The 26,941-nt window shown below is 45.8% G+C and overlaps 1 protein-coding gene across 2 annotated transcripts in view; it reads left to right on the forward strand.

Moving 5' to 3' along the window:
• Window positions 1-26,941, forward strand: part of LOC149340703 (ATP-binding cassette sub-family G member 1-like) — a 36,777-nt gene that overhangs the window by 6,793 nt on the left and 3,043 nt on the right. The window contains exons 3-12 of one of the 2 annotated variants that reach the window (XM_089549533.1): window positions 1,142-1,259; window positions 2,600-2,786; window positions 3,367-3,512; window positions 6,899-7,022; window positions 11,684-11,798; window positions 12,839-12,978; window positions 14,032-14,133; window positions 17,180-17,348; window positions 21,245-21,345; window positions 23,877-24,032. In XM_089549533.1, the coding sequence (XP_089405659.1) occupies window positions 1,142-1,259; window positions 2,600-2,786; window positions 3,367-3,512; window positions 6,899-7,022; window positions 11,684-11,798; window positions 12,839-12,978; window positions 14,032-14,133; window positions 17,180-17,348; window positions 21,245-21,345; window positions 23,877-24,032 (1,358 nt within the window). The remainder of the gene's footprint in view (window positions 1-1,141; window positions 1,260-2,599; window positions 2,787-3,366; window positions 3,513-6,898; window positions 7,023-11,683; window positions 11,799-12,838; window positions 12,979-14,031; window positions 14,134-17,179; window positions 17,349-21,244; window positions 21,346-23,876; window positions 24,033-26,941) is intronic. The other variant, XM_089549534.1, reaches the window with a different exon arrangement.

Genomic DNA, 26,941 nt, shown 5'->3' on the forward strand with positions numbered 1-26,941 from the left:
ACTTTGGCTCCCTGTAGCCTATACATAACTTGCACTGACATCATAGCGGCTGCCATCTTTGGGGGCCTGAAGAGTCAGTGAAAAACCTGAGTGTTTCCCGCATGCACTGCGAAAGCTAGCCTCAGTACTCAAAGTGGCGCCGGAGACGCCCCGTGCAAATCATCGATAAACAGGAAAAGCTTTCGCGATTTCTGCCACCGGCTGTCTTTTGGCAGCAGCTCGTTTTGGTTATTTGTCGTGCCGGTGCCTAGGCTGCTGCGCAAGTGGCTAGCAATGTGAGGCACGCAGAGTCCTTACTTTCAATGCTTGGCTCGCTCCCCATCTTAATGAAGAAGCGTGGCTTGTTGGACCAGTTGGTGCGTGCTTTCCGCTGGTTTTCCACTTATTGCTCCCCATCTGTTTTCCCGTGTGCAGGTTAGCAAACTCTTATCCTCTCTTGGTCAACCTGCCCGCCTTTCTGAATAATCCCTCCCCCTCCCCCTCAACCCATCTGACCTGCCTCTCGCTCTCTTTTGTTATATATATGTCGGAAGAGCTTATGACTTATTTCAAGCGCGAGTTCAATTTCAAGTTTTATTACGTAATTACGAATGTTGAAAACTACACAAAAAGATTAATAGAGAAGAGAAGGTTCAGAAGTTAAACTGCCGGGGGTCCGCCTGTCATAAACCACATGAAAATAAAACGGAGTCCGGCAGTTGTGCCAAATAAAACAATTAAGCGGCAATTAGTTTGTGATACATTATGAAGCAGCTGTTTAGTTTTTATACATGATCAAGGTCATATGTATAAAAAGTCGATTGAGAAAAAAAAAATAGAATACACGTGACAAATTAAAGTTCAATGAAGCAATTTATACATCACCACACGAAAGCAAATCTAGACTACACTACTTCCTGCGCGACTTCTGCACCCGAAATAGCAAGTATTTTGACATTCTATTACATTATATTGAGGACCTCTCTGTGCTTGACCTCTCCCTTCTGAGCGTCCGCCTAGCTCTTCCATTTAAGTTGTTCATTCATACATTCGCACTGCACAACGCTGTCTCATTGCTCAGTTGTGCTGAATCATAAGCTGCCTGCATGCTGATGTGGCGAAACACGTGTGACCAGTTCCCCTCTTTCTTCTCCCTTCCTAGAGTTAACGACCCTCGTGGACAACTTGAGCGGCGAGGCACCGCCCGGCTCGCTGACGGCTATCATGGGTCCCTCTGGCGCAGGCAAGACGACGCTGCTCAACCTCCTCACAGGCTTTTAGTGAGTACCTTCACCTTTCTCGAGAAATCCACAACACAAGCTGGTTCTTCTTTCCTTCCCCATCGCTATATCGCCACGACATGCTGTGAATGTTTCCCACAGCTCCAAGTATAGATAAAGAAGCAAGACGTCATCAGCTCTTCTGGGTTTCCCCTTTAGAACTGGATGCGCAAATCATTAAGAGTAATTTCCCTCCTCTTGATCAACCCCTGTGTGGAATGTTTCACCGAGCCATGCAACTCTTTGCTATGGTCTTGAACAGAACAAACTTGTTTTGTGAGCCTTCACTGCTTTTTTTTTCTGCACTTCTCTTTCTATAGGCGTGTTTTTCCGCGCTCTCGTTGCATTATACTTTAGCGGTGTATTATTTGTTCTCACGTTCAACGCTGACTGTTCAACGCATTTGCTTGTACCTAATTTCTTGCTAGGTTTGGGCAGTTATTGCAACTAATGCAACACGGAATTAAATGAGTAAATTTATTCTAAACGCTTTCACCACCATTCAACAAGACGCTCAGAGGAAGCCAAGCTTTGGTACGCCGTAGTAAACGAAATCATTGATCGACTTTCAGTAGTTAACATCAGTTTAATTTTGAGAAAAATCGCATCACCTGCATTTACGGGTGGCACATTGCTTCGTAGCTTAACTCTAGTTTGTCTTGATGGCGCAATAACTGCGCGAACAGAAAGACGGCCCGAGTTATGAATGTGGTGAGACAGGTGTTTTCTTGCAAAAGGCGGATTTATGGCTAAGAAAATTTAATTTAAATGTTTTGCCGCCGCTCGAGTTAAACCCGTGGCCTATGCACCGAGGACTGGTTGTCGATGTTTCGAAGTGAATGGCGGTGTAGAGTAGCGCCCGAGATGAGGGATCGAAAATCAGTGTCGACACATGCAGTTTACTTACGAAATGGATGATGATGGTGACACCTGTATTTAGTCTCTTGATGTTTTATTGCGTATAAAAGCTGTGTTGTCAGAGAGAGGATTCTAACTATTGTAACTTGCTACCCAGTCACCGCGGACCAACTTCCATTCGCATTCCTTTAGTCCGTTAAAGCAAAATCGCGAAAAGTGGACTGAATTTCGCGAAAGCGACCAGAGAGCAGCGAAAGTTCTTTAATAAGAGAAAGCACTGTTTACCTCGTGGTGACTATGTTTATTGAAAACCTTAAAAGGAAAGTAGAAGCTTGGGGGAGAAAAGTGTTACGCGAATAAAAAAGTAATATTTTCTCATCACTGAATTCATAGGAACGATTTTGATAATATAGAATCAAAGACATGCGCTGCATGTATGTGTTCTACAATTCCTCTTACACCTTTTTTCTTATCCCATGTAGCGACAAGGGCTACAAGGGCGAGGTGCAGATCAACGGCTTCGTGCGCGACCAGGCGCTGTTCAACAAGCAGAGCTGCTACGTCATGCAGGATAATCGGCTGCTGCCTGCCCTCACCGTCCACGAGGCCATCTCAATGAGCGTCGAACTGCGCATGCCCACACTGTCGGAACATGCGAAAGCAAAGATGGTACAAAAAAATTCTGTTGTCCCTCGTGAATCCTGATGTTGTGTCTCGAATATTTCGTGCGATTATTTGTCAACACTCATCACCAATTTATTTTGCTATGTTTTTGGCTTGCATGGTGTCAGTGACGGAGAATGAATGTACCTCAAAAAAAAAAAATTCAATTCAATGCGTTCTTCGATGCGAAGATCTTCTGGAATTTTCTTTACCCTTACATTTGAATTTTCAATGTTTCAACTCCGCCACTCACTTACTCTACTCTGTGCTTGTAACGAACCGGGAATAAGCAACTTGGTTTTGTAGTTTTTTTTTTTCAGAAAATAGATTATTCCGCCGGTAAGGTAACAAGGAGCACCCAAGCCTCATTTCCAAGAATAACAGCGTAAACTTCCAAACGTACCAAGAACTTAACAGGTGCCGTTCAGAACCATGATGGTTGTATTGCTTCTGTCTTGAAGCGACCCGCATAGATAGTATCCTCAAAATCACAAGCAAATGGTTTGAATCCAAATAAATATTGACTTGCCGCAATCGTTAATAGGGGCTGAAAGCCTCATTCAACGTGCACTTTGTATACGAATAGGTGGAACGCTCCATCGCAGAATGGGGCTTGGACGATTGCCGTGGTACCCGCACGGAAAATCTGTCCGGTGGCCAACGGAGACGTTTGGCCATAGCCCAAGAACTTGTCAACAATCCTCCTGTGCTTTTCCTCGATGAACCCACCAGGTAAGGGTCAAGGGAACATTTATGCCGAGCCAAAAGCTACTTTCTCTAGTTAAACAAGTCAAAATTTAAAGATGCTCTAATTTTTAACCTCCCCCACTGACTATAATGCAGCTTGTTAAAGTTTGAAAGGAACAGTTAAATTGTATTGACCTGATCAAGAATGATTTAACTATAATTTATTGTAATTCTAATTCATATACATTATATTTTGGAGCCGATAATCATGAGTCGTCGGCATTTGAAAGAACATATCAAATTTGTCTTTGAAAAGTTCAATGGCACACGGAGAAGCTAACACGGCAGTGTTTGCTCTGTGCCATCCCGTTTCGATACGGACAATCTTACATGAACATGAACGAGCAAGATGAACATGAAGTTTTGTCACGGCCATTCAATCTTTTTGCTGGTCGTGAAGGTCAGGAAAAATTTTGATACAGTTGATACAGGAATAGAAGTTGCCACTAGGGGCGCTGCGCTAGGTCACGGGGCAACGAAGAGGCGCCAGCACTGCAGAGCTATAGCACAAGCTACAGCTATAAAAGAAGCGTCTAGCTCATTTATAAATGTTTCGTACGTTTCTATAGTGGGAATATAGGTAAACCACTGGTGCAGCCGCAGTATTTCATTACGCCTTTTGTGGGAGGATTTGTGGGAAGACCACGATAAACAGCATTATTTGTTAAACGCTCAATGTAGAGGTGGTTGAAGAGATTGCATACAGCTTGCTTATATACGATATCAATGAAGACTCTCCTGTCTGATAAGGAGGGGTGTCATCAGCATTAGGATCCAAGTCTGTTCCGAGGCGACTGTATCCACGCTAAAGACGACGATGGAAATCAGTACCAAGGCTTATTTGCCTTTCGCATTTTCGTAGCATCATTTCAAGGCGTAAAAGTGCGGGAGCTGGGAACTTAGTTCAAAAGGTGCAAGAGTTAAGCTTGCTGACAGAAATGTGAGGTTAAAAATATACACCCAGCCTAACCTTATTGGGGACGACTGCACACGCAACCAGTCCAAATCCACATGGCATAACTCAATGCGGCTCGGAAGTGCAGGTGTAACTACTTGCCGCGTCTTTTAACTACTGTTTCTTAAGGCGTAACCTGGCTGAGCAGCCGTGATGAAGGTAAAACTTTAATACCGAGCTTAGAAGTCCTCGATCACATGAACAATGTTACCGCAGACCTGCACGAGCGTTCGAAGGTGAACGCTGGCAGCAAATATCAAGCAGACGAGTTTATAGATTGCTGCGAATAATTATTTGCTCCTGCAGAACACTCGTGTTTGAAAAATACGGACAAATTTTGAAATAAACAAGCCTGCACGTATCAAATGCCAGTGCATTATTTATTTTTACCCCAGTGCGCGTTATAAAACTTACGAAAGTTATCAAAAAAAGAAAAGCCATATCCGTCGCTCTTTTCCCACGGCTCGAAAGTGAGCACTATATGCGTGCTGTTTTCGACAATTTTGCTTTCTCGCACTGTTATCCTTGAAAATAACGCTTCACTTGACAGTAGCGAAGTTGTTCGTTACGCACAGGGCTGCGTTATCCCTTTCTGCATTGCTGAAGCGCAGCATACAGCCTCCTCTGTTTGGCACGCCTGTTTGTACTCACCCGCACACCTTCGAAATCTTAAAAACAAAGCTCAAGACATACAGCTCGCTTGTCAAGGACATAATCCTAATAAGGAATTCAGCCAAACAGACACCGAAGCGCGCTGCTGCTTTTACACAGCTACATACTATAGTCATCGTTTATATCAGCTTAGTTGGAGACGGTCGAGTGCGGCATAGACGCAATTTTCCTTCTTGTCTTGATCAGGTGACTACTACAGGCGACATCCTTCACGTTGCTGACGCTTATACGGTTGCAATACCAATGCCGACTTCCGCAAATACACTGGCACCTCCAATTGCGGGCCAGATTAGCGAGAACAACGTCCGTCCATTCGCTCAGTTTTCGGAGCGGGAGCACAAAGTTTCCTCAACTCTCGCGCTGCGATGAGATGACATCCTGGACGTCATCAAGATATCAAACACGTCAGAATGCTTTTTTTTAGGCCCGGACGTTTGGCGAGTCGAAAGAGTCACCTCCAGTTTCCTGCCATGGCGTGACTCGGCGCCGTTCGCAGCCGCTGTGCGAGGCAAACAATGACACATTTCTGTCCGTACTGCAGCAGCCAACGCGGTTGCGCGGCGCACAGCGGTTTTTCGGCATCCGTTGTCGCGGCCTGAAGCAGCATTTCACACGCGCTACATAGAATCGAATGTAGAGTCCGTGTGAATCTGTCACGATGCCAGCGCGTCACATTAATACGAATGACGCGCGCCTTCCTCGCTGGCCCACACGCGACCGCTTGGGCCGTTGCGCGGGTTACACCTGGCGGTGTACAAAGCTCGCCCTTACCGTTACGTGAAAGCTTCATTACCAGAGAAGGGTACTGAAGGACTCTGGTTTTACTACCATATCAAACTTGTACACACTTCGTGCGTTAGGGTACTTGAACCTGCTAAAATCGACTAATAATGACACTGTATGTCGAATTGGGGCGTCAGTTGTATTCTATGAGAGGTTTGTAAAGTTCTGATGCTCTACACAGTCAAGCTGCAGAATTAAATTTTGTCTGCTCTGAGTACTGTGAATTAATGCCTTCCAAAATACTTATATGTGTTTTTTCTCGTATTTAGAGGAATATAGCTGAAATTTAAAGACTTAAAAGTATTCTTTTGAAGGCAGACAAGTTTGAGTTCCCAAGCAGGCATGTGAAAACCGTACACTTTACACTATAGCACTTTACAAGTGCCGGAAAGCTCTGTGCTGCCTCAGAACACCGTGAAGCGGAATTAATAGTCAAGTTTTCCTTTCTCAGTAAACTAGTTTGTCTTAATTAGGCGAAAAAATGCGCATCGCTCGGAGGAGGTAGTAAATGGGCGAGATTCTATAGCACAGTCAAGTAGGCCCCGCTGCGGTGGCTCAGTGGTTACGGCACTCGGCTGCTGATCCGAAAGACGCGGTTTCGATCCCGGCCGCGGGGGCCTAATTTCGATTGAGGCGAAATTCTAGAGGCCCGTGTACTGTGCGATGTCAGTGCACGTTAAAGAACCCCAGGTTGCCGAAATTTCCGGAGCCCTCCACTACGGCGTGCCTCATAGCCTGAGTCGCTTTGGGACGTTAAACCCCCATAAACCAAACGAAACATTCAAGCAGCTTAACTTTTTAACCGCTATGTCAGTTATTTTATAATAAATCATTCTGCTGTAAGCGAATTTAGCAACATTTATTTGGTGTGCAAGGTTCAAGAATAATGCGTATAGAAACAAATGTGCCTGATGTCAAAATCACAGATAATTTTTTGCCTTGTTTTTCGCCGACTATGCAGTGGGTTGGACAATGTCTCGGGCCTCATGTGTGTTCAAGCCCTTCGAAACATGGCTGCCATGGGGCACACGGTCATTTGTTCCATACACGCACCCAGCGCCAAGATCTTCTCCTACTTCGACGCGGTGAGTTAAACTGAAAGCCCTCACCCAACATGAAATGGGATGTAGGTATCGTTGTTGCCTTATATAATTTGCGATACACGTCACCAGAAAAATGTGATGGGGTTTTAACGTAGTTAAGCAGAGTAGAAGTGCTAACGCATGTGTTCAGCCTGACTGGCTCATGGTTTTGGTTTGCTGGCTCATCCGCACGTCTGGCGACGATATTAGTTAGATGGTAGTATTAGTTGCTGAAGACGACGATGCACAGCGTGAGAATGTGTATATTACCTCGATAGTATAGTATTAAGTGAAGAATCGATGTTGTGCAATGCACAGTGCAAGTGTGTATTTCAGTTTAACACGAGGCATGATTGGCTGTGGGGATAGCAAAGTGCTCTCGTGCAGTGGTCAGCGAATCTGATTTGTTCGCGCCACCGCGGTTGCGATTCCCGGTCACGGCTGTAATTGTTTTATTCACTTATTTATGGTTTGGCCAAGGTCACGCTCAAGGCCAAGCTTCACACAAGCTCGATGACCCGGTTAGACCTCACGAAGTAGTGATTTAGCACTAAAAATTATGACTTAGCATGTGCTATTGACAGAGTGAAAATGTAACCATGAGTGACCGGTAAAGTATCCCTCTCGAATTAGTATAATTCACGAAATTTACGAAGAGTTCTAGTTCTAACTTACGAAGAGTTCTAGTTCAGAGTACTTGGTTCATGTCCCACAGCGTTGCATTTCGGGACGTTGGGCCCACTAGCTTTATATGCTTGCAGAGGAAGAGAGAGCACTCGACCCGTGAGAGAGGGTGAAAAGATTATAGAAAAAAGAAAAAGGAAAAATATACGCTATCGTAAATGGGCCTCTCAGTGGAAATTATAGCGCTGGCAGCAAATTTTCCCGCACGGCCGAGCAAGAGGAAGGAGAGCCAGTGGTCCCACGAGGCCCTTGAGGACTTGCGGTTGTGCGATTGGAGGGTGCTGGCACAATAAAGCTGGCAAGCAATAGCTTGTCTGTTCACGAAACAGCGTTCCTAAACAAATCAAATAACTAGATAATAATTTCAGTGTATATAATAAACCTTCGTGAGGCCACTACGCCCCAATGACCGTGGGGAAGCTGCCATGCGTACAGCAGCTTTTTACATTCCTCGTCGAGAAACTATCAATTCCTGAAAGCATACAAGCCATGCTACCGTTATGTAGGTTTCTTTAGTGGGACCGATAATGAATTGCACATTTTTTCTTGATATAAAAGTCCTGTGGGCATGGTAATGACCTCCAGCGATACGAATCTCTACAGCCCAGCCTCATCTAATTTGGTACGATATCACTAGCGACGTGTGCCGCTTTCGCAAACTTCGCTTCCAGGTACCCAATGTCGAAAGGCGACGGATATTTGGCGAACGGAAACGTAGCGCGGGTTGACAAGGAACCTGTTTTTTCAGGCGAAGGCCAGTGGCAATAGCATATGTTGCAGTCGCGTTCGGGTACTTATGCTGCATTTTGAGGTCTTCTGGTGATCCTAGAGATCTTTTTCTTTTTTTTTTATTTTGTAGTATGGTGCCGGCTTTCTCCAGCGAAGACTTACGTACGTAAGGCAGCGTAAATTAAAGCTTCAAGGGTTGGCACACTTTAACCGCGGTATTCATTGTATACGCTTCTCCTGTAGAGGGCTCTACTGTTTCGTAAAGGGCCGCGATACTTGCTGATGGCAGGACAGGTAATATGGGAAAGCGTGACTCGGGTCCCGTTGCTAGTGTGATACGTCAGTGGCCTGCGGCACTAAGTTAAAACCGATTGAAAAACAGACCGGAATTAGACTCTCTTTCACCTTTATTAATCGACGTGACAATCTAAATATTTCTTAACGCAAGGCTCACAGGTATGTTGATATCTATTAATTAATTTATGCAATCAAGGTCAAACACATTCCCGACCAGAAAGGGTGCGGAAAGGCGAATTAGAAAAAAACGAAGAGAAGCGACAACACCAAGCGTAGGTATGATGCAGTTTACTATACAGTGTTTTGTCAAAATCAAGGAGTACAGGCGGATCCGAAAAAAAAAAAATGAACGAGAGCAGTAGGAAACGAAGTGTTGTAGCCAGAGAATATAAAGTTGGCTAAATCACTTCAGAAGTGATGGATATATATCCACAGCGGTGGCCGTCCATCCTGGACTCCTGATATAGTTTGCTGCTCCTACTTTGGTGAGATGTAGTTCCAGCGGCAACCACGTGCACAGTAGTCATTAAAACACGAAGGCTGGTGCCAGAAATGTGCGTGTCGGAAATTAAACTTCGTAATGCGTGCTTCTATTTCAGTTTCCAGAGAGACCTCTTTCTGCGTCTCGATGCTGTTCACATTTCAGTCTAGAGGCATTTAACATCCAGCCAAACGTGCGTTGCCAAACGTGAGAGTTGCCGACGTACAACTCTCTTAACTAATTAATGTAGACCGCTTGGATGTTTGTGCAGTGGCCACGACAATGTGCAATATATAATCCGCTTCTGCAAAATACATAATATTTTATCCTTGCGTCTAAAAATCTTGTTTGTTAGTAGCTCAAAAACATAAATCACTTCTGACACTTTCTATTGTGGTCCGCCTGTTCGTAACAGTACAGTAATCCAACACAGCATGTACTGTATAGGGCACAGCGTACAATTAGTGATGTACTATCCCCTCGACTACACCACGTGTCTATTTTTTGTATCGGCTAAGTGCGTCTTCTATAGATTTTTTTTTCCGCGTCCTATTTATTCAACCCTCGACTGAACGCATTCATGAGTCGTTACTGCCCATTCACTGTTGTTAGCTAATCGTAGCGAAAATAAGGAAGAACTTCGAGCGGAAAACGACGGAAGCAGCTGCCAGTTCGGTGCCGAATAAAACCAAATCTGCCTTCCTAACACTTGGACTGAGACGAGAGCTCAAAGCATCGAATGCAACTTCAGGCCCTCTACCGTCCTGTCATATAGAGACTTTGAAAAGCTACCGCTTGGAAGAATCCAACATACCCTCGATACTATAGAATCGGGTTACACGAGCCAATGGCAGCTGGCCAGCTCACGTGTGCGCGAATCAGGCGTTGTTTGGATGTCCTAAACAGCACGCAACGTTTTCCAACGTGCATGGGCTATTTCTGTGGCTTCTTCCCCTGCCCACATACAATCTAAAACGCTCTCACTTATGCTTCAAGGGAACAGCCCTGTTGGCAAGAAATTGGCACGAGCCGCATAGATTCAATGCGATGATATTGTCGCGTCTCGTTAAGCCATAAGGGGAGCGCAATAACTCAGAGGCATCAGGATCAGTTGACCTTAGCAGTGTATTTACTGTAACCTTCTAGATACTGGTTTTACTCAAGGGCACCCGCAGCGGCAAAAGTAAAGCTTTGATGTTCACGTTCTGGGACCGGTTTTCAAACCAGGAGCCTTGCCAGCCCACCACAAACGCCGAATCACACACGGCCTCTTAAATTTACTCATCGTATTCGAAAGTTGTTTTTGTCCTGCGGTACATCGTAGTTCGTACTTCGAAGCTGCTGAGTTGGTGATTTTTCAAGTATTTCAGCCAAGGCGGCGCAGGTTGTCCTGCTTACTCGGGGCAGTTGTAAGTGGCGTGATGGTGTAGAATGCACTGTGACGAGGTACACAGAACAAAGTCACTGAATAAAGCAATTGGCACAGAATACGTCTGTGCTGAGGATCATCATTCTAGGTGGTGTCATACGATACCAAATAGCATGGCAGTGTTTGTCGCTGAACAGCTAATGAGGACTACCGTTTTCCAGATATCTATCTACCCATGGCGTCTCACGGCAACACTTGGTTCTATATATTCATGCTGGCATCCGCAGCCCATAGTTGTCAAATAACAAATCTTAGTGTTCTAGCTTGGTGAGCGTAGCTTTGATTGTGCCATCCGGTTGCCTTTCATTTTCCTGTGTTCAAGCGATACGCGGTCCATTGAATCTCGAATCTCGTATGGAGAACGTGGGGCACGAATTGGTCTACGCGCCTAGTTATATTTATATCAGTGGGTATCGGACCAAGCAGGTGCCCAAGGGAGACGGAGTGTTATCTTTTATCTTTTATTACGCACAACTTTATGCGAACTGGGATATCGTCCGTTGCATCGCTACTTTCGAGCTTCATGCTCACTTTTTCTTAGTATCACTGTCTCCCCGTCTGTTTGCATTTTTCTCAGAAACGCCTCAAATATCTGACAAGAATGCGACAAGCATGCGAGCGCACTTTCAGAGCTGGCGTTATGCCAGTTTCCACGTGCTGCGCTGGGTCCAGTGATGGCGACCTTGAATCTCACGATGTCCGCATTGTTTTTGTGTTGGATGCTGTCTTACCCCATCTTTCTTATATTAATTTTTTCCACACAACTTGAAGCGGAGGACTGACAGGCACTAAGAAGAACGTCAAAGCATGAAATTGTGCTAGTTGGCCTTTCATGGCTACAAAATAAGCGCTAAAAATGGGACTTGCAGAACACAAGAGACAACATGAACGGTGTCTCTTGTCTCTTGTTTTGTGTACGTCCCGTTTTTTGACTAATTTTCTACTAGAAGTACACAGGCTAAAGCATCGAGAGAAAGCACGAGCTAATGAACAACAAAAAATGTGGCGCTAATGGCTCTGTATATGCAACCCCTTCATGTCCAGCTGTACATGGTTTCCAGTGGCCGCTGTATCTACAACGGCAGCGTTGACCAGCTGCTTACCTTCCTTGGGCAACGTGGCCTGCACTGCCCCGAGTTTCACAATCCTGCCGACTACAGTAAGTCGCATAGACGCAATAAAAGAATTCCCGCCTCAGCGCAAATACGATGAGATGGAATGGCTAAGTGCTATGTAAACTTTGTGGACAGAGCATCGCGCGCAAACAAGTGAAAGCATATAGTCAACCGCAGACAACGCCACGGGGCGTTACGTCAAGAGTACACATTTTTACGGGTGCATGATATAGCAGTAAGGCTTAGGAAGTCCACTCGACCGCACCGTGAAGTCTGTCCTTGAAAAATCTCGTTCGGAGGTCATGGTACCACCACCGCTTCGTCGCGCATAGCCCGCTTGATAACAATAAACTGCTTTTTCTTTGCTCAAACACAGTATAGCTAAAACTGGGCGAAAACTTCACGCAGCGGCGAAAGTAAGGAATTAAATCTGCGATTGTATTTTAAAAGAGAACACGTGCATTTTGTAACCAACAGTATTATTGTGTTACATCTCTGAGTCGTTAAATAATCTCCTCCTCATTATAGTCAGGAAGACATTATATCAAAGTGCGTATAGTTACAGAAAACATGTTTATATCTCGGCGTTTTCTGTATATAAAGGCATTTTTTCCTTTCAATTTTTGTCTCAAAACAGTGTTTGAATGTAACGCCTTACCTTCACAAGTTTTAACAAATGGCGCTGAAAATGGATTAGAGCCTAAAGTTTTTTGTCGTGAACTTCAGCGTTATTTGTCACAACCTGCCTAGTTCAAATTTTTCTAATTTATTGTATATATCTATTCCATTAATCTATATACTCACTTGTGGCAAAGCTATTCTGCTTGGGTCATATATGCTCCGCAGTGTCTAATACGAGTAAACTTCGTGCTTATTGCTGCAATGTGCAAGCAAATGTATATTGCTGGCTTGTGTTGGCTTTTGCACTAAAAGCTACTTTCGAAGCTTCAGTGAGGGGTGCGATTGTAACCAAAACTGTCAATTTATATTGCCCTTTTCCTAGTAACTTGGTTAACTCATTTGCGTTACGATTACAAAAGTTCCCCTTTAATACAGCAACCAATTTTGTGCCACTTTTGCACAGTCAGCGAGTTGGCTTCGGAGGGGCACGGCAACCACTGCGATAGGCTCAGCGCCGAGTTCAGCGTTCCACCGCCAGTAGCCGAACCGACTCTCGGCGATGACGCAACGACTATTTATGGTGGAAAAGTCATGACCGAGAAGGTAAAGACCTGATTCTGGTTGTAACATTTGCCACGCCATAGTTTGTATCATGAACGCAAAAAAATAGCAACCACGACCACGAAGGTCTGTCACGCGTTGTGTCACCTGCGAAGAATTGCTGGTGGTGGTGGTGGTGTGACACTTTTTATTAACAGCCTTAATGTTAGGCGTTCAATAAGGGATGGGCAAGAATTGCTGGAGAGCTCCGAAATTGTACCTACCGTTCGTGTGAGGCCATGTCACTCCTTATGAATCGGCAGCGTACGTTCATCCTAGATGGCACTCTCAAGTTCACATAGAGACTCAGTCTACTTCACTAAGATTGCTGAGAAAAGTAGCTGCCCTCTTTATTAAAATTATCATCGGTTGTAATGTTCCCTTTTGCAGCATCTACGCAGGTCAGCCTAGCTATTGCGGCTGAGCGTAGTGGCGCCATTTTAGTCGATAAGGCATATATGCGGTATTTCGATTGCTTGAACATCACTGCTGAGCTACGCGGCACTTACAGGCCATGCGAACAGTCTATAGGTAACAAACTGTTCTCTTAAATTTCCTATGCTGCATTAGCGAATTCCCATGTTCGGTGCAATAATGGAGGGCAACTGCGCTACCGTGACGTTCACGTATCAAAAGGCCGAAATTTTTCCTGGGAGAACGTAGTTAGCGTGCCCTGCGCGCTGTTTTCTTCCCGGTGTCCAAAATCATGCGCATTTTAAATAATTCTCGCTCGCTCATTTTTATTTTTCAATGGGCGAAATGCTGTTCAGTGAAATGCGAAACTAGCACAGTCTGAGTTCTAATGCATTGTTCGTGCGACTTCCAACTATTAGTTTATTTAGATGAAGGTGCGTTGTTTATACTCTGTTCGACTGCAAGGCTTGCAACACCTCCAGTTGTTGCGTTTTTATGGCTCGTCAAAATTAGACTTATAGTGCTTGTGTTTGATGACAAATATCCCATTTCTAGCATTTCTGGGCGCGCTACATAAATTTGTCCATGCAAGCAATTTCTTTTTCTTTTTTTTAGTAACCTGTGCATTTTATTTCTACTCAGGAAAAAGCGGAAGGGTACCGCACGTACGCGTTCAAAGTCAACCAGCTTCAGCAGTTCCGGACGCTGCTGAGGAGGTGCTGGCTGTCCGTGTTTCGAAATAAGGTACGTTTGGTAAACTTCACATCACGCCGAAGGTTCAGTATGCATAAGTTTTTGTCTCCCCGTTGCCCAGAGCCATGAATTCACGAATACTGGGCAGAAAATACAAGCCGTTCAACGACAGCGGCCGCCGAAATGTACTTACTCTCGGACTAACCTTGTGACGCCATAGTGGCCTCTGGAAGGACGTACAATGCAGCTGGTATTGCACCCTGAGCGCTGCAAATTATTATGGGGCACTAACTCGGGCCCAATCCTCTAACCTCTGCCCCTTCTCGTAACCAGTACCCTTCTGCGCTGCTAGTCCCACTATAAAATGCAACAGCAACCTCGCTGGTTTTAGACTTTTTGATGCGGTAGTATCTATATTGTCGCCGTGCAGTTTTCGGTTTCACCTTAACGAAATTCCCCGATTGGTTGTTGAGAGGGGTCACACAACCTGACCTGGTGGACCCCCTTCTGTTTGGTTGAAACAGGTCACGTGACTCTGTGACGCCTTCCCAACCTGCCCATCGTGGCAGGTGAACCCCAAAAATTTGGAAGTTGGCGTACCCCCAAAATTCCAAAGGACCCCCAAAATTTTCGAAGTGGACCCACCCCAGAAAATGGATTAAGATGAATTAGTGGTTGGATAAAGGTGAACCAGTCGGTCGGAACATTATAATCTCCTGTAATAATACAATGGAAGATATTAAAATGTTCTACGGGGTAAGGGCACTGAAACCGGTCCCAACCGCAGTTCTTGCGGGAAAATCGCAAGGAAAACATCAGACACTCATTGTAAACACCATAGCAGTCTATCGCATTTTATTCTAAGGATGTGGTTAAGAAAGCCCCCAAATTTTCTTATCCAAGCTGTGCATGCTGCATTTTTTTGTTCGCTATATTTGAGTGTAATCACTGTTACATGCGTGAACCGTACGCCGAGAAAGCCGAAACTTATTTGCTTGCGCGTTCTTTATCACTTCGGGCATTTCATATGCTCTAGCTGACGTATGGTAGGCGGGTGTAGGAAAAATGTACTCGCAAGAAATGTCCCATGAAGATGCGTCCCCAGAACAAAAGTGAAGGAAGTGAAAAATTACAAAAAAATAAATTCTTCGGGAACCAACTTAACAAAAAGTTTCCTTCTTTATTGGTTTCTTCGTTTAGCTTTGATAACAGTTGTAAGCAGGAAGTATTTTGCAGTACCAGATCACACTATGGCCATGTAGTGCAGGCCATGCCAAGAAAAGCCATATGACAAAGCCCTTCGGCTGTTTACTTCGCTGAAGCGCCGAATGATCCAGAGACGCACTTGCCCAGGGCCACTCCCTTTCCTCCGCCGTCATTTTTTTTTATGGACGCCCCATGGTTGGTGCTGGTGGTGAGAATGTACAGGCGGGATTAGGCTTACAGTGGCCTGTCGGCAATACCTTCGTCCGGGTCACTGATTTATAACTGTGGCTCTACCACTGTTCTATAAGGCCCGAGTCCTCTAAGAACTTCAAAGGTGATTATGACACCGATCGCTGCTCAGTTCAGCAGCCCTCAGTGTACTTGATGAATGCCATTACGTTTGTCATAGCTCCAGCGGGGGCATGAACACCCGGAATCTGTTGCTTAGTCACTTCCATGCGGATGGGGGAAACTGGTGTACATTGTTGCACGATTGCTGGTCCCATGCCGTCCATCAAGAGGACGCTGCATATCGCAGAGAGATAAGTGGGAGGCGTTCGCCGGAAAGTTACTGTGTTCTAGCTCTGTTTCAGAAATACAGTCTAGCCCGTTTATAACGAAGCCACTTACAGCTAAATAGCGGTTATAACGAAGGGATTTCAATTTCCCATTCCCATTTTTGCATTTTCAATACATTTTGGTCCGGTTTTAACAAAGTAAATAAGTGCGTGTCAGCGGATATAACGAAGAGATTTAATACCAACCGAAAAACAATCTGCCAATAAACACATTTTTGCGTCCTTGAGGCGATTTTTTCCGCGAAAATAAGAGCAAAATCGGCTGACTGCGTCCTTTCGTGGCGTCGTCTGCTCTCCTGCGGAGCGAAAGGTTGCTTCACTGCATCGCATGGCACGCCGGCCTCGTGTTGCGCCGTCCTTGAACGGCGTCACGGCGTAGAGCGGTAGAGCACGCCGCGCAGGGGAAAAAAATGTAAAAAAGAACAGAGACGATTTTTTTTTTTTCGATGACGTCGCAGAGAGCGGCCGTCTTGGCCAATCGCGGTTCTCTATTTCTCCCAGGCAGTCGGCGCCACGGCTGGACTGCAGTCTGCAGGAGGTGTGGCAGCGCGCGCTTTGTTTTATCTCGGTGCCGCAGTGCGCAAGGCAGGGAGAAAGCGCGGCAGCATTGTGCATGTTGGAAGCGTGGCTCATTTTTATCGTTATCGCGGATCGTTGTATGCTGTTGTATGGATGTTGTATGCGTTGTAGGGGACGCTGGACGACTTCGTTCAGCGGCAATAAATCGGTATGCCGATGTTCTGAGCATTTTTTTGTAGTCCGTATATAACGAAATAGCGGATATAGCGAAGTGATTTCCGATTCCCGCCGACTTCGTTATAACCGGGCTATACTGTATACTGTGCATCAGTGCCGTCCAGTATTTCTAGGGCAGCTTCTGGCATTAGTCTCCTGGGGAACGGTCCGCAATTAAAGCACTTCTGCAGCCATTACGTTTAGCACAGCACCAGTGGGGACAAGTACCCAGTTTAGAGCGCGCACTGCATACCGGTCCGAACGTAACGTAAGATAAGTTGAGCGCCAGGCCAGGGGAAAGCTTGTGACTATTCAAAAACCGGTGTGTACCCGGCGGCACTGGGAATCGAACCTCGCTGCTCCCGCATGCGAGGCGGATGCGAGGCCGATGCCCAAATCACATGGGTTTACGGGACGTTTGCTGGCACACGTTTGGGGACATTTTTTTTTCTGCTTCGAAAATGGGAACTTTTTTAAGGTGGGCATTTTCGTCTGGGGAAATTTTGTGCGGGAACGTGCTTTTTCCGGAACTCCTGGTAGACATATGCTCGTTATATGATGTCCTACTCTTCTCGCAGGTGGCGACACTGATGCGTGTGCTGGCGTACGCGGCCTTTGCGATCATGTGCATGATTCTTTTCTACGACATCGGCAGCCGTGCCAGCTTGGTTGTGCACAACGTGAAACTCTACTTGGCCGTGGTGTGCATCTGCGTGCTACAGACCGTATTCCCTACTACGCTCGTATGTGAGTACACTGCACTCGACAAGTATGCATTGGAAGAAGTTAAATACGTTACATATACTTGCTGAGGCTTTTCACACGCCTGGAGAGGACACGTTTGAAAATAAAAGAGCAGTTACAGGAAGTCACTGGTACACTTTCGCATTTGTTCATGTGCTTGCTAACGGGTACGCACCAGTTAAAATACTCTGGTTGTGTGAGTTATTCACAGCTTCTCCTTTTATTAGCTATTAATGGCCTGCGTTATTCACAGCACGTTAACAGTTTTCATCTAGTCTTGGCACGAGGGGCACGTAAATAGCTATCAGAGTGTTCCGATATCACTTGCACTCACCTCCGAAGGGGTCCTTGCCGACACTAGGCGGCGCAAAAAGCTCTGTGTCGCTCTTGTGGTGACAGCGGTTGAATCTTGGGTAGGTGCAGAAATAAGTTCTTTCAGATTTTTTCGCTACTTATTTCGGCATGCTTCACCTGCATGATTAACAACTTTCAACGTATCGCTTGTGGTGTCGTTGCTCCCTCTTAATGGCAGGCTATAAGAACATTATATTATTAATTATGCCAGGGGTGGCCAACTGTGGCTCGCGACTCTCTGGCATCTGTGCCCCCCTCCCACTTCCGCCTCTAAAGACAGCTTCCCTTCTGTTCTAGAAGAGGTGCTTGCTTCACGAATGGGCGTCGCAATGCAGAAGCACGGTTAACAATCACTGGAGCAGAGGGATTGACTTTTACCACCAGCTTTATTACAAGAAAAAAATGAAATTGTCACGCCCCGTTTATATTATGGCTCTTCACTGGAAAGATTTTTTTTTTTTGTGGCTATTTGCATGTCCCTGTCTGGACACCCCTGCATTATGCTTTAGCATTATGCGGATTATTAGCCTGGCCAATACGTGGCCGCGAACTTAACTTTAAAATGTCACCGCCGCATGCAAATATGCAGACAGCGAAAAGCAATATTAACGCATGTGGAGCGGTTGCTCGGTGGCTAAAGCACTTAGCTGCTAGGCAAAAATAATCTTTCCATATCGTTACGGCAGCGGCAGCCACACATAGACAGATTCAAAAAGAAAAAAAAAATGCCCATGTACAAAAATTCGGAGCCCGTTTAACAACTTGGTCCAACATTGTCCGGAGCCTTCCATAGCGTCGTTCCTAATGTCCAAAATAGTTGCTTTCGCACTACAAATAATTAACGGTGGCTACACAGACTGACGTCTTGCGTCCTTCACCTACGGCGTACCCAGTGCACCGTGTGACGCCACAGGGGGTCCATGTCTCTTTAGGCCTTTCCTGAAGCAACATTCCAACAATCTGGAGGCTAATGTGTGCTTGATGTGTTATCGCTCGGCACTCTCGCTCTTTATAAAGGAGAAAAATGCTAATTACCATCGTGGATGAGAAGACCTAAGACAGTGCGCGTACTTGGCGTGAAGAAAAACAATAGATCAACAGAAAAATAAGCATCTAAGTCATGTGACCTTGGCGCCCGCGGCATCGATGGGGAGGCTGCCGCAGCTGCGACGGGCCGACCGGGGCTAGTACGCGGCCCTTAATAGCTCCGCTTGTAATTGATGTTGTGGAGAATTTTTGTTCTATCTAGGCGAACCCTCCCCGGGGGAACGATTACCATAGCCCAGGTGCTGCTCACGTGCCACAACAGGCTCTATAGGTCGGCAGGCGCTCAAGCCCGTGCACATAGCGATGACCAGAAGCTAACGATCGGTGTTGGGAATATTTTTATCTCCTGCAAAGTTGTTGACTCAGTATATTTACTCACGTCGCTGATAACCAGTTCCCTAAATTTTTCCTTTAGTACTGACGTTTGTTTTGCACGCAGACGTCTAGAGAGCGTGCAGTCGCCCACACATGCCTATCCTGAAAAAAATTGCATATCTTCGCGTCTTATTTTCTAGGAGCCGACGTATAGTTCCGTGATACAAAACGCATATATATCTGAAGCCCAGCCACTCAATACCGAGAACATGCGTTGTCATCATTCTTAAACAGCAATACAAAAGGTGTCAGGTGCATTCTCGTTGTGTGTTGTACTGAAGTTCTGTGGGCGTAATCGGTATCATTTGCAGGGTTCCAGTTCATATCGCTAGGTCTACCTGCATGCAATTCGCAAAAAATCGACTAAGAAGGTTCATCTGCCATTAATAACGCAATATTTCGAGAGAAAAATCAGCATTGTAGGCATGCTGACAGCAGAACTAAGCCATAATTGAACTGCTGTCGTAACTGACAAGCAGCACGAACGCGTAAAAGAAATCTGACATTTATCGCGCAAATAAGTAAAAGAGGCATGTGGTCTATCACTTGCCTCGTTTAACTGTACTTTATTGTTTGTTTGTTCGTTTCCTCGTTTTTTTCTTCAACGTCCATCGTTTCAACACATCAATCGCTCAAGCTCTTGCCTAGACGGCAACTATTCTGACGGAAAAAATGTCTGAGCGACCGTTTAAGCATCAGGGTGGAGGTACCAGTATCCAGCTTTTCAAAGATTTCAGGAAACCCATTTAGTAAAGCGGGCATTAGGACGATTAGGTTCGGTTCCCGAAATTCAGCACTCGGGCGCAGCTTTTGTATAGACCACGCTTTGTGTGATATGCTGTTTGAAACGTTCAATTCCAGACACAGGTCGTATCTTGCGCAGTTCATGTATAGGTGACGTTTTGTTAGATTCAAAATGCGATGTAGTGTCTTCTGAGAGCTGTAAATTACTGCCTGCCCGCGTCGCTCGTTTTTGCAGGGAAGAAAAGTAAATGTAAGTAAAAAGAATTCCTTGTACACCATACTAACAAACAGCCGTAGTAACGTGAATATATGGGGGAACAGTTAATTTCTCTTTTCCCTGGGGCATGCTATCGCATCTTATCTAAAATTCTAACAGCTTGTCCAAGGTCATTTTGCGGCGTGTCAATGATAGACGTCTACGATAAGTTTTCTTGAAATAACATCCCTAAAAATCTTATTGATGTAGATTGCTCAATGATGTTAATCTGAATTTTGAAGGAAGGAATGGGCAGGGCAAGTAATGCGAAGGCCAGATAACCGCTGGTCCTTAGGGTTAGTGGGGTGGATTCCAAGAGCAGGCAAGCGCAGCAGGGAGCGGCAGAAAGTTAGGTAGGCGGATGAGATTGGGAAGTTTGAGGCGAAGGACAGGGTTAATTGGAGAGACATGGGAGAAGCCTTTGTCTTGCGGTTGGCGCAGTCAAGCTGATGATGATAATGGGGATGGCAATGATGGTGTTAGTAGTTAGATTGGTGGCTTTTGGACGGAAGAGTATTTTCTTTTACCGGTGTTCAGTTGAAGCCAATTAGAATCGAAGGCGCGCATCAAGGCCGGATAACTATTAGCTATCTTCGCGAGACACCTCTTCTATGTCCGCGCCAGACAAGACCACATTTGTACTGTCTGCACATAAAGTGAACTTTGTATTTTAATTTGGTTTTATGAGGTTCTAACGTCCCAAAGCGACTCAGGCAATGAGAGACGCCGTATTGAAGGGCTTCGGAAATTTAGACCACCTGGGGTTCTTTAACGTGCAATGGAATCGCACAGTACACGGGCCTGTAGAATTCCGTCTCCATTCCGACAAAGTGAACTTTCTGATGTTTTTAATATTTACAATATTGTTAATGAATAACAAAAATAATGCAGATCCAAGAATCGGCCCTTGGGGCACTCTTAGTTTTAAAATTCTATTAACTGACTTCGTGCCCATAATATATGTGCACTGACCTCTAGCTTTTGATCAATGGCTATGGTTTAGCAGGAATTTCGTATAACATCAGTTTGCTTAAAAGAACTCATTATGTTAGACTTTTATACTCCGTTTTGTACAACGCGGCTGCAGAACTGGACTGTCTGACCTTTCTTTGTTTCTTTTCAGTTCCATTGGAGGCGTCTGTCTTAATAAGGGAGCAGCGAAATTGTTGGTACAGCCTCAAAATATACTACCTCGCCTATTACTTCGCGGAATTGCCGTTCGTCGTAAGTTTTTTCCTTATTCTTCTTCTCAAAGTTTTGCGTACCTGTACCAACCTTTACATCTTCAGCACCCTGCAGTTTTTGTACTCTGCTTCCCGGCTTGGCCCACTCTAACACTTTAGTTCACCAGCGTGTCCTAGAAATGTCCCTCGTGGAACCAGAATACGCACAGTTTGTCCTTCCTTGCTTTGATTACGGCACACTAGTTTACCCGAGTAGCAATTTAACTTATTGTTATCCGTCCAATTATAAGTCCAGTAAGACTGCTGTCAGTACGCCAGGAGTGTTGATTTATGATAATGATGATGATGATTTTTTTAGGGCGAAAGGGCATCTGCGGCCAAAGGGCGCCATGGCACAAGGTAGATTCGTTTTGCTCAAGGTGGGGTTACAGACCCATTTCTCAAGCATTTCACCCCGATTAAGCCGAGCACCGGGCCAGGGGAAAGCTTGCACCCATCGTATCACCGGTGGGTACCCGGCGGCATTGGAGATCGAACCCCGCACCTCCCGCATGCGAGGCGGATTCTCAACCACTAGGCCACCGCCGCGGTTGTTGAGTTATGCGGAGGTTATATCATAGACGCCAGCTTACAAAAGCGACATTGGGCAACCATTTCTATAGTTTCCATTCAACGAGTGGTGTCACTGCTGATATTCGACTGAAATAAAAGCTGCACAAAATGTTTACTGCAGTGCGAATGCCCGAGTTTGTGCCACATAAGAGACCACGATGAGCAGGCAGTGCCGCGGGACGGAGCGCTCGCGCTAAGCCAGCTGCGGACAGACAACGCAACAACGGGCGATTTTGCAAGGTGTTGGTGCCCATCGAATTAGTGCAATTGCGCACTAAAACGTTAAGTAAGGTGTCCAAGTTAATCGCCTCAGGTATTCATACGGAACTGCAGGCATCCCAGCGAAATCTAATTGAAAAAGAACGGATGTAATGACCGCAAAGCATGTTCTGAAAGCACGAAATCTGTTTCTTCATACTGCTAGCATAGCCGAAGATGACATCTCGAGTATCTTGATTAAGGCTAGTTGAACTCACTCTTACAGCACGCGACGGACGGACCGCTGAGCGCCGCCGCGGTGGCTCAGCGGTTATGGTTCTCGGCTGCTGACCCGAAAGACGCGGGTTCGATCCCGGCTGCGGCGGCTGGAATTTCTTTGGCGGAGAAATTCTAGAGGCCCGTGTACTGTGCGATGTCAGTGCACGTTAAAGAACCCCAGGTGGTCGAAATTTCCGGAGCCCTCCACTACGGCGTCTCTCATAGCCTTAGTCGCTTTGGGACGTTAAACCCCATAAACCAACCAACCAACCATAAACCTGTGAAAATCGCTCATGCATATTCCGCTGCGGAAAGAGTGCGATCTTTGAATGTATCGATGTGCAAGAACGTACGAGAAGTTTCCGAGTAAGTTTCCAGCTCCTACCGAAATTAATTTATTAATCAATAAATGAAGGAAAGGCGAAGCATTATAAGGGAAAACGTGAAGTGAGAGACGGGAGATAAGTTAGCTAAACAAATGCACTTATGACTGTGATCGGGAACGTTTTGTTCATTGCAGCAGTTTTGAGTCCGTTTTCTACTGTTTATTTGTCATATAGCTGCACTGTTGCCGTGCCCAAATCGTTCGCTTGAGGAAAATACAAAAATCTCCCTTTGTTCGGTAAAAGAACTTCACTGGTGACTGCACTGTGCAAATCTTATGTTTGTGCATGAATGAAAAAGTCCAACAGCCTCACACTATTTCATGTGGCACAACGCGTAGCAATCATTGAAGCTGCTTGGATATGTATCCCTTGTCAACTGAAGAACAGGATATATATCCCGTTCTTCATATTTCGAGTTCTATTGTGCATGCCACACACACCTTTTGGCACCTAGATACTGTTCAACGTCGCAGAAACGGGCTTCAAACCTCATAGACGTTGCTGTTTCCGTCTGCAAGCAGCCGCTTTGACAGCTTACTTCAAGTGATAAGGCTAGCGTAAAGCCCCATGTCAGATGTAACATAATGAATTTAATTCGTACCAATAGAGTGCAGCATTCTAGCGAGAAAGGCGCTACTTTTGTTGAAAACAGAGGTTTTATCAGCCAGAAAAGGACAAAAAAAAAATGAAATAGAGCTGTCGCCATTATCACTGAGTATGAAAGCAAATTGCGGTGACCTCATAAGTTATTTTTGCTCAGGTTTCTGAATTTAAGCTACATCACCATTCACTTCCAAACAGTGACCACGGTATCCATTTTGATGTAAACGGTACGAGTTGCAATCGAGTGGCGAAAAACTTTTAAATACACTTTTTCCTTATAATAAATGCGTCTCTTGTCGCCGGACAGACGTCAACACACCCAGAGATCAATAGATTTTTTACTTAGAATAAAAATTAGACGTTGTCTTCAGCGCCTCTTCGCTTTTTTTTCTACGACCCCGTCATGACACGGTGTTCAGCTCCTTTCCTCTGGGAGCACGTTGGAAGAATGGGCGTGGCTTAGACGATGGCGACTCTTCGCTTCCCATCGCAGGTGCTGCCCATTTCGCTGTTCCTGGGCGCCATCTACTATCCGACAGGGCAACCACTGGACCTGTGGCGCTTCGCCGTCATGGTGCTCTTCTGCGTCCAGCTGTGCGGCATCTGTCAAGCCATTGCACTGGCCGTGTCTGCAATGTGCACCGTGCAGGCAAGTCACTTGGTGCACACAACCATCCCGTTGTGTGCTTCACAAAATGAACAAGGGAGGGGAAAACCTCAGGTTGCTAGAGCCAACGTTTCGACAAGGGGACTTGTCTTCGTCTGGGCAAAGCGTTCATCATCGGCAGGGATTAAATAGGGCCTTCGCTCCGAGGAGGAAGGCCCCGGGGGTGGGGAAGGAAAGTGGTGTGGGAGGGGATGCGTGTCAGGAAGGGGAGGGAGGTGAATCATGATTCGTTAGGCTGCAATAGTGGAACAACTTATATCCGGGGGGGGGGGGGGGGGGGGGGGGTGTATAATGAACAAAAGGCTTTGAAGGGGCTGCGACGGGGGAAGGGGATGAGGCGCTGGGTGAACCTGCAAAACTCAGATAAAAGGATTAGTCAGCGTGGTACAGGAAAATGAGAACAAGGAAAAAAAAGGAAAAAAAAAAGGCTGGCACTGGAAGGAGAAAGGAAGGGGGGCATTTCCAGGGAAGGACAAGGCAGGGGGGGGGGGGGGGGGGGGAATGGCTCGTGTTCAGAGAAAGCCAAAAAGTGGGGGCGGAGGGGGTAACAGGAGTGTCATGGTTTCCGAGAACTGGTAGCAGGGGATTAGGAGAGAAAAAAAAAAAGGTGAACAAAAGGGAGAGGGTGACAAGGCCGGAAATGGGGTGGAAGATATGACGTGGGAAGGGTGCAAGGAGCGACAGTATACTTATGTGAGGTTCTAGGAAATAGTCTGACCACGTGCAAGACATTTGTTAATTTAAAATTATGCTGACCCTGGAATGTACCTGAGAGATTCCAGGTTTCCTCTGGACATGTTGATCCCTGTTGGTTGCAGTGTTTTAAATTTGTGGATTAGGAATGCTTCTCTGTATTTTCTGTCCCTAGTCGATTTGAAGCCTGACTGAAGAATGAACAATTTGAGTTCGTCGAATTTGTGATGGCGTTGATTAAAATGGGTCGACACTGCCTTCTGTTCATTCCGTGTTGTGTCAGCCCGGTGCCCGTTTAATCTGGCACTCATTGTTTGTCCGGTTTCTCCGATATATTGTTTTTGGCAGTAGGAGCACTGGAGCATGTAGATAATATTGGACGATGTGCAGTCAAAACTGGTCTTTATATCGAAACTGAAATCGCTTGCCGTACTTTTAACCGTAGTGTCCCTTTGTAAATGTTTGCATGTCTTGCATCTAGGTCGAGAGCATGAAGTTACTGTCGGTGGTGGTTTCTTACCGAGCCTAGCATGCACCAGGATGTCCCTCAGGTTTGTGTTGCGTCTGTATGTTACCCTTGGTGCGTCGGGAAATATTTTCTTGAGACGGTCGTTACCAGTTAAAATGGGGTGGTATTTCCGCAGGATATTGTTTATGTTTGGAAGCGCGTTTGAGTATTTCGTTATAAGTGCAGGAGGTCGTTGACTGTTAGCTTTTGTTCGTTTTTTAAGAACTACATCTCGTTTCAAAGTGGTTGCTCGTTGGAACGCATTATTAAGGGTTGTCTGTGGATGGTTTCTGGTGATTAGTGTGTTTTTTAGCGAGTGGAGGTGTTTCAGGTAGTCATCGTCGTCGCTACATATTCTTCTTAGTCTCGTTGCCTGTCCTACGAATATACCTTGTTTGCAGTGTCTTGGATGATGGCTAGTGAAATCTAAGTATTGTTGTTGGTCAGTAGGCTTCCTGTAAAGTGTGGTTTTGAGCTTGCTATTTTCTAAATGGACAGTGGTGTCAAGGAAATTGACTTGCGTTTTCGAGGAGTTGAAGGTGAATTTAATGCTGGAGTGGAATGAATTGAAATGTGTGACGAATGCCTTCAGGGTCTCAGCCCCAAGCTCCCATATCATGAAAATATCGTCTATGTACCGCAGGTATATGAGTGGTTTTTTTAGAAATGAATTTAGAAGTTTAGATTCTAGTAGCCCCATAAAAATGTTCGCGTAGGTGGGTGCGAAGGGAGTGCCCATGCTTGTTCCAAATACTTGAAGGTAGTAAGAAGAATTGAATTCAAAGTAGTTGAGTGTCAGTACCAATTCAAGTAGCGTGAGGTACACTTCAGTTTCGTGCGGGTGAAAACTTTGAGTTAGAATTTTTAAGAGTGCGTCGATACCTTCATTAATGGGAATATGGCTTTCTCTGAACACGAGCCATTCCCCCCCCCCCCCCCCCCCCCCCCCCCCCCCCCTGCCTTGTCCTTCCTTGGAAATGCCCCCCTTCCTTTCTCCTTCCAGTGCCAGCCTTTTTTTTCCTTTTTTTTTTCCTTGTTCTCATTTTCCTGTACCACGCTGACTAATCCTTTTATCTGAGTTTTGCAGGTTCACCCAGCGCCTCATCCCCTTCCCCCGTCGCAGCCCCTTCAAAGCCTTTTGTTCATTATACCCCCCCCCCCCCCCCCCCCGGATATAAGTTGTTCCACTATTGCAGCCTAACGATTCATGATTCACCTCCCTCCCCTTCCTGACACGCATCCCCTCCCACACCACTTTCCTTCCCCACCCCCGGGGCCTTCCATCTCGGAGCGAAGGCCCTATTTAATCCCTGCCGATGATGAACGCTTTGCCCAGACGAAGACAAGTCCCCTTGTCGAAACGTTGGCTCTAGCAACCTGAGGTTTTCCCCTCCCTTGTTCATTTTGTGATCGCCAAGGACCATCTACCGCACCCTCTCTCTACTATGGACCGTTGTGTGCTTTGAATACCGCTATGCGACGCCACAAGATCTTCATTTTATTTATTCTCCGTAGCGATAGCAAATCCGGTGCTAGCGGCGTCGATATCTTAGGGGGTTACCTCAGTGGTCTTAGAGCATGTTACTGTTCGGAGCGTTCGACGTTACCATTTGCGATACTCCCTATAGGGACCCTATACTGAAATTAGGCGATATGATTTTCTCGAAACTAGGATCCTGGCAGACGGTCG

The sequence above is a fragment of the Amblyomma mixtum genome, chromosome 6 (genome assembly GCF_055824585.1).
Source record: "Amblyomma mixtum isolate Tamu chromosome 6, ASM5582458v1, whole genome shotgun sequence".
NCBI classification, from domain to species: domain Eukaryota; kingdom Metazoa; phylum Arthropoda; class Arachnida; order Ixodida; family Ixodidae; genus Amblyomma; species Amblyomma mixtum.